The sequence below is a fragment of the Lygodium microphyllum genome, chromosome 8 (assembly GCF_053477565.2).
Source record: "Lygodium microphyllum isolate KBCC chromosome 8, Lygodium_microphyllum_v1.1.10, whole genome shotgun sequence".
NCBI lineage: Eukaryota > Viridiplantae > Streptophyta > Polypodiopsida > Schizaeales > Lygodiaceae > Lygodium > Lygodium microphyllum.
In genome coordinates this window covers 136774484-136781967 of record NC_141142.1, presented here as the reverse complement: position 1 = coordinate 136781967, position 7484 = coordinate 136774484, and the positions used below count along the sequence as shown (strand labels likewise).

The 7484-nt window shown below is 39.7% G+C and overlaps 1 protein-coding gene across 5 annotated transcripts in view; it reads right to left on the bottom strand.

Moving 5' to 3' along the window:
• Nucleotides 1-714: 714 nt before the first annotated feature.
• LOC148032907 (pentatricopeptide repeat-containing protein At1g11290, chloroplastic-like) overlaps nucleotides 715-7484 on the bottom strand; it is a 41856-nt gene continuing 35086 nt past the window's right edge. For 2 of the 5 annotated variants that reach the window (XM_087683598.1, XM_087683597.1), the window contains exon 2: nucleotides 3062-6338. In XM_087683598.1, coding sequence (XP_087539724.1) covers nucleotides 3500-6280 — 2781 coding nt within the window. In that variant the 5' untranslated portion in view covers nucleotides 6281-6338 and the 3' untranslated portion in view covers nucleotides 3062-3499. Of the gene's footprint in view, nucleotides 1249-3061; nucleotides 6339-7484 lie in introns of those variants that run through there. The other 3 variants (XM_087683599.1, XM_087683600.1, XR_015691675.1) reach the window with 3 other exon arrangements.

Sequence of the window (7484 nt, the reverse complement as noted above, 5' to 3'; positions counted from 1 at the left end):
AAGTCATCTCGTGACTATTTTTGCTACATTTACAACAACCCTTTCATGTTGTACTGCATCTTCCACTACATGTGGCAAACCATCGTCAATACCCTACTATTCATGCGTATATGGTGCAACAACAGCTTGTTGTATTATGTATGTTCGACCATTTACAGACATAAACTCCAAAGAAAGTGACAATAGATCCTCAAAGACATCACCAATGTCATGGATGACTGGCATTTGAAATTAATCATGTAAAAATGCAACATTTTTAACAAATATGACATCTCTCTGACAAAAACTTTCTTTGTTTCATGGGTCATACAAGCGATAGCCCTTGCTTTCTGAACTGTAGCCAGTAAATATACATTTTATAGTCTTTTCATCAAGCTTTCCACAAAGCTCTTTTGGAACATGTCCATAGAGTATGCAACCAAACATCTAAAAGTAGTCAATCTTCAGTTTCTTGCCATGCTAAGCTTCAAACAAGGCAACCGCTTTTAGTGCCTTAGTGGGTGCACGACTCAACACATGATTTACACATTCAAGATCTTCTAACCAAAATTTATGAGGCAATCCCTTGCTTTTTAGCATACGAGTCATCTCCAGCCATTCTAATAGTGACTTAATGTGTAATGCTATGATCAAGCAAATATGTCTCAAAAGCACGAGACATGTACTCATTTCCTCCCCCTCTCTATCCATACACAGCGTCTACACTTTCAAGCTAGTTTCAGCCTCAAGCTTTGCAACAAGATGTTTAAAATGCATAAACACATCAGATTTTGCTTTCAGTCCATACATCCATGTATACCGAGAGTAATCATCAATAAATGTAACAAGGTAAAAATAACCTCCAAGTGTGCATGTCCTCATGGGACAACAAACATCAAAGTGAATAAGCTGCAATTTCCAAACAGCACGCATTGCACCATCCTTTTTAAAGGCAAATCAGTGAATCTTGCCCAAAATGCATCCCTCACATACATGAGGAGATGGAGTCTCCACTAGAGACAATGCATCTATCATATGATATCTCTGAAGGGTCATCAAGCTCCCAAAACTCATATATCCATAGCAAGCATGCCATAGCTCCACATTCTGCATAGCGAGCAATAGAGTAGTGGCTGCCAGAGCATCATGAGACGGTGCATCATACGTATCCAACAAAGACAAACCCTTATATAGGGTCCCAGACAACCTGAGTACATAATCCATCTCCATATCTCTAACAATGCATTTATCATCCTCCTTAAAGATTACCTGAAAGCCATGCTTGTTAAAAGTAGAGATACACAACAAGTTCTTTGTAATGCCAAATACAAACAAGACATCTAGAAGTATGAAGTGAAAACCATGCAACAATAATAGTGATTGTTTCAATGCCACAAACATCATAAATGTTGTTATTTCCACATATAACACATTTTCCAACAGGGGATGAATGTAAAGAGGAAAACAAACACTTCCTAAAAGTGATATGCTTTGAAGCTCCACTGTCAAAATACCATGTTTGTTGTGTTTCAACAATATTAAATGTTGAATCGGCTCTATTGAAGAATCATAACTATAAAGTAAAAAATGTATAATCCTCCTCCATAAAGTTGACTGAAGTACCACCATCAATAGATTTGTTGGTTGACACCTCTTGGATAGTCAAACTAGAGTTCTTTTTCTTCTCTTTGGCTAATCTCTTACGGTATTCATTAATATAGTGACATGACTTCTTGTAATAATGGCATTTTCCCTTCTTTATAGACTTTTCTATATCTTGAATAGCATAGCCACATCTCCTAAACGCAATGCAACATTCTTCTGAGTCTGTTCCTCTTGCAATGAGAAGCCTTCTAACTCCACAAGTGTAAGGGGCTATTGCTCCCTCCCCCCCGATCTCCCTCAAAGATAACATCAAAGAGGTGTGAAAACCAAGATACGACTCTAGAAGAAAGTTCAATGTGATGTTTACCAATTCAGCATCTTGAATTATTTCATCCACATTGAGCAACTACTCACGCAAATCCTATATGTGAGTTAGATGATCTATCATGCTATCACCTTATCCATATTCACATTGGCCAACTTATTACTATAAAGATAAGATATTCTAGTCTTGTTACGTGCTACAAACATATGCTCAAGTACATCATATGCTGATTTTGAGGTCTTACAAGACTGGATGTGTAGAATGATCGATCTTTTCGCTGACAAGGCAATCAAAGAAAGTGCATGTGCATCTTTGGAGTTCCATCTCCTTTGATCCTCGATAAGAGGGGAAGGAGGGACATCAACACCAACAACCTGTCCTCTAGCATTACGTTGAGGTGTTTCAAGTGCAAGATCTCCTGGTCACTGCAAAACACCTCTAACATAGTCCCACAAGTCCTTCGCTACAAGAAGGTTGCGGATCATAAAACTCCACAACGGGTAGTTTGATCCATCAAGTTTATCCTTCTGAATGAGGATACCATTAGTCCCCTGATGTGCCCATCCCTGATCTAACACATTGGACATTGCCCGTAGAATTGGCAAATTCTAACACTATGCTACCCTAGCATACCTCTCTATTCTTCCATCACCCAGTCTCTTTGGGACACTGGAAACAGCTCCAAGAGGCCCCACTCGCTATGGGCCATTGAAAGCAGAGTCTGGGAGACACCCGCCACTAGAAGGAATTATGGAAGATGCCACTAGTAGGTTGGATAATGCATTGTATAAAAGCTAAGTGATTTTGTAGGATAGGGTCTCTGGCAGCAGTTTCTTCATACCTAACACCATCGCAGCCTGTTCTAACTTCTCATGTTATCGGATGCCTACCCTGACGGTACTACGCTTCTCTCTCTCATCCCTCCTAGACCACCTTGAGAGGAATAGATATTTAGCACCACCTATGCTATTCTTGTTCTCCTTTAATTTTGAGTAACATAATCAGTCACATCTTTATGCACAAAAAGCAAAGAAATAAACAAACAAACCAAAAAGTTAGAAGAGTCTTATCAACCCACTTTCATCTTATACCTAGCAGGACAGGGCACGAGGTGAGTTCATTTGATTCCCAATCGAATATAAATATGCTCTTACTAAGTCTAACATTTATGTCATTCCACCAGGATTGAATAGAATCAAATCCATCACCTCAACAATAGATTGCTTGACAATATCTCAGATTTCATCATCATATTACATGAATGATCAGCTACTTTACATCCATTAAAGTATAATCCACATATAGGGGTGTGTGTCTCCCCCCAGTTGTACTCTTTTTCAATTTTACAGACTCTGACCAGCCAATTGTCTGATGTGTGAAGCTGTAGTAGCTCCTGAATTTGGAAGGAAACTGTCATATTAATGGACTAAGCATGATTTAACAATTGGCCTCTTCTGAATTTTCAAGATCTCAAAAAATGTCAAAGGTTTTTTTTTTGCTGGGTCAGACCATCACAGGGATGGTTTAAAAATAAAAAGAAGTGATGGACTCCATATGTTACAAACATAGGCCTCCCTAGTATTGAGCTGCTTACCCTATTTCATCATTCCCTTCCACCGTCTGAAGCATAAGAGTAAGAGATGGCATATAGCCTTCCTCCTTCATGGAAAAGTTTAACCTCTTCAATTTAGCATCTACCTCTCCAAGTGTTAATGAATTCTGGTCTCCTACTATGAAATCATGCACTCTGTTTCCAACCTGAATAAGAGCCTTTCCTGGTTTCTTCCATGCAGAATGCCCTTTTCTCATTGCTTCTATTTCACATGCATCTTCCTGCAAGCCCAGATGAGAGTAAGCATGGGACATAAGCACGTATCCAGCAGCATTGCTGATATCCATCTCAATAAAGCGGTCAAAGCAGTCATGTCCTAGCCACACATTGCCATTGATTTTGCAGTGACTAAGCAAAGAGGTCAGGCCTACAATGTTTGCCACAAAAGGTGCACTGACAAGGAATTCGCCTGCCACCTCCAGACTACCAGCACGTCCAAGGAGGTCAGCCATACAATTGCAATGGTCAATTGTTGGTGTAATCCCATAATCTTTTTCCATGCATTTAAAAAGAGAATTGGCCTTATCCAGAAGGCCTGCATGGCTGCATGCAGACAAAAGAGACGTTAATGTAACCTCATCTGGCTTCAAACCAGCTCGACTCATCATTTCAAAGTACTCAAAGGCTAGATCAGAATTACTAAGCTGGGCACATCCTGCAATTATTGTATTCCACGTAACTATGTCCCGCTTTTGACATCTATCAAACACACTGCATGCAGATTCTAAGGTGCCACACTTGGCATACATGTCAATAAGACTATTTACAACATACAAATCACCACTAAAGTCACTCTCAATAATATGGCCATGGATTATCTTGCCTTCATCAAGAGCTGATATCTTGGCACATGCACCCAAGATGCTAACATATGTGATCTCATTTGGTTTTGCAGTTTCCTGCTGCATTTGATTGAAAAGTTGATAGCACTTTTGAATATCACTAAGAAAGGTAGATGCTGCAATCATTGCATTGTACGTAACCAAATCCCTTTTCGGTAAGGCCTCAAACACTGACCATGCATCTTCAAGATTTTGACATTTATTATACAAGTCAATGAGGGTATTCCCTATAGCAATATCAACTTCAAAACTGGATTCCAAAATCCCTGCATGAATAATGTTGCCTGTCTCTAAGTCTTCTATGTTAGAGCATGCTTTTAGAATGCTAAGAAATGTGGCTTCATCTGGTTGCACCCCTTCCTGAAGCATCTCTAGGAAAAGGTGAAAAGCCTTTTCACAGTGGTTATACTGTACAACACCTGAAATGATCACTCCCCATGTTACACTGTCATGCTTAGACAGTTTATCAAACAAATTGACTGCATCCATAAGGCTCTGACATTTCGCATACATATCAATAATGGTATTACCAACCAATGCATTCGTTTCAAGGCCACTTTCAATTATGTACGTGTGAACTACCTGCAACTTTGAACATTCTGTACATACCTTTAAAATACAAACAAAAGTCACCTGATTTGGCTCTATATGCTGTTGTATCATCTGCTGGAAAAGCTGCATAGCCTCTTCTCTTTGCTCATGCTGGGTACATCCTGTTAATAAAGTATTCCAGATTATCAAATTTTGATGCTTCGAGCACTCAAAGACTTTGTGTGCATCAGCTAGGCAGCCACATTTGGCATACATGTCAATGAGAGAACTGACAACCACTGGATCCAGCTCGAACCCAACTTCAATAGCATGGGAATGTATCAGCTTGCCCTGATCTAAGGCATCTATAATAGAGCATGCCTTTAATGTGCTGATTGACACCACTCTATCTGGCTCCAAACCTTCGCTCTGCATTTGGCTGAAAAGCTGAAGAGCATCCTGGCCATGACCATGATGAGTGAAGCCTTCTATCATTGCACCCCAGCTTACCACATCACGATTTTGCAAACACTTAAATACTCCTTCTGCATCCTCAAGGCTTCCACATTTTGCATAAGAGCCTATAAGAGCATTTCCAACTCTATTATTCTCCAAGCCAATATTTATTATGTGATCATGAATCAATTTCAATTGAGCTATGGTAGTTGTGCCGGAACATGCTTTTAGAGCGCACAGAAATATTACCCGATCTGGCTCCATGCCACACATTAGCATTTGTTTGTAAATCCCAAGAGCTTCCTCACTAAACCCTTGTTGGGCGTACCCTGCAACCAATACACTCCAAGTGACAATATCTGGCTTCTGTTGAAGTTTGTGAAAGATGTTTCTGGCATCCTTGAGGCTTCCACATTTTGAATAAAAATCAATAAGAGTACTGCCAATAGATCCATCCAACTCAAAGTCACTTTCAACAATGAAGTGGTGGATCATCTTGCCATGTACATGGGCACCAAAACTCAAGCATGCCTTAAAAACAGCTACCAACACATAAGCATCTGGTTTCACATTTGTGTTTTGCATCAAATAGAATAGCTTTAGAGCTTCTTTCTCTTGTCCAAGATTAACATTTGCACAAATAATGGCACTCCATGAAAATACATTTGGTTTAGAAATTGCATTAAAAGTGTGGTTTGCCTCGTGTAAGCATCCGCAGCGTGCAAACATGCGAATCAAATAACTACCTATAAAAGTAGTGGATTCTAATCCATAAAACAAGATAATGTGGTGCACCTTTTGCCCAGATGATAAGTCATGTTGGTTTTCACACTCTTGCAGTAGATAAGCTAATCTTCCATTAGAAATGTTCACTAGACTTGAACACAATTTTCTTGAGCTACTTAAATGCAAAAATTGTCTGTCTTTCATATAAGCTTGCTCATATAAGCTTGCTAATGATCACAAACTGCTGTTGTACTATAGACACCTGCATTGGCAATGGAGATTATGAACAAACCTTATCAGTAAAGCCAAAAAAATATCAATCTAGTACATGAACTTACCATTGAGTAACATATGTGAATTTCTCCAACCCTTAAACGTAAATAGTATTCTGAGATACTCTCTTGCAATTACAAAGTACTATGGTATGAACTATGTACTTTCCCTTACTGATAAAGATACACACAGATATAGTGATCTACTACAATCAAATCAAAGCAATAAGTGTAAATTTCCACAAGAGCTGCTAATAAAGATGCACATAAATATATTAAACTCCACAGATAAGAAGATTGGGGTGGTCATATGGCCCCTAACGCTATAATATTGGTATAGGGTAAGACTAGTGGGAAGGAATATCACAACACAATATAGGGGACCCAGCCCCTAGACTAGGGCCAATATAACTTGAGGGGGACCTGCTGAAGATCTTAGTAGGACCTCTCGCTAGCGCAATGTGATGAGAGGCCCCAAATGATCTCGAGGTGCCCTCCTCACATTGTGTCGGCCTGGGGATCCCCCTCGCCTTGGACTGGTCCAGGCCTTCCCTAGCCTTGTCTTGGCTCGGGGCTAGTACAATCCAAGGAGACACCCTTGAGATCACTCAAAGGATTCTTCCTAGTGTGGTCTAGTGTGGTGTGCATTCCAAACATTATGAGCTTCTAATGCACAGATGCTATAAATAGTTGTCATTCGGCAAGTGGAAGCAAAGGTCTCATCAAAATCAATGGCCTTCTATCAACCATAGCCCTTTGCCATAAGTCTAGCTTTGTAATGATCAACACTATCATCTAGTTTGTGCTTTAACTTGTAAACATACTTGGTGCTAATGGCCTTCTTGCCAAGGGGCAAATCACATAAGAACCAAGTACCACTTTTAACAATCACATCGTACTCGGATTGCATTACAGCCATCCAAATTTTTGAACTTTATGCCTCTTTAAAGACACTGGCTCATACTCATTACATGGACTAGAAACAGCCAATGCATAATAATCTTATGCGTAAGGGGTACTATGAGAGCCCGAACAAGTACGACTAGCCAACAATGCATCCAATCCATTTTTACACAATACTTACATTAACCACTTTGGCATAGTCCTAGATTGCTCAATTTCTACTCTCTCATCAA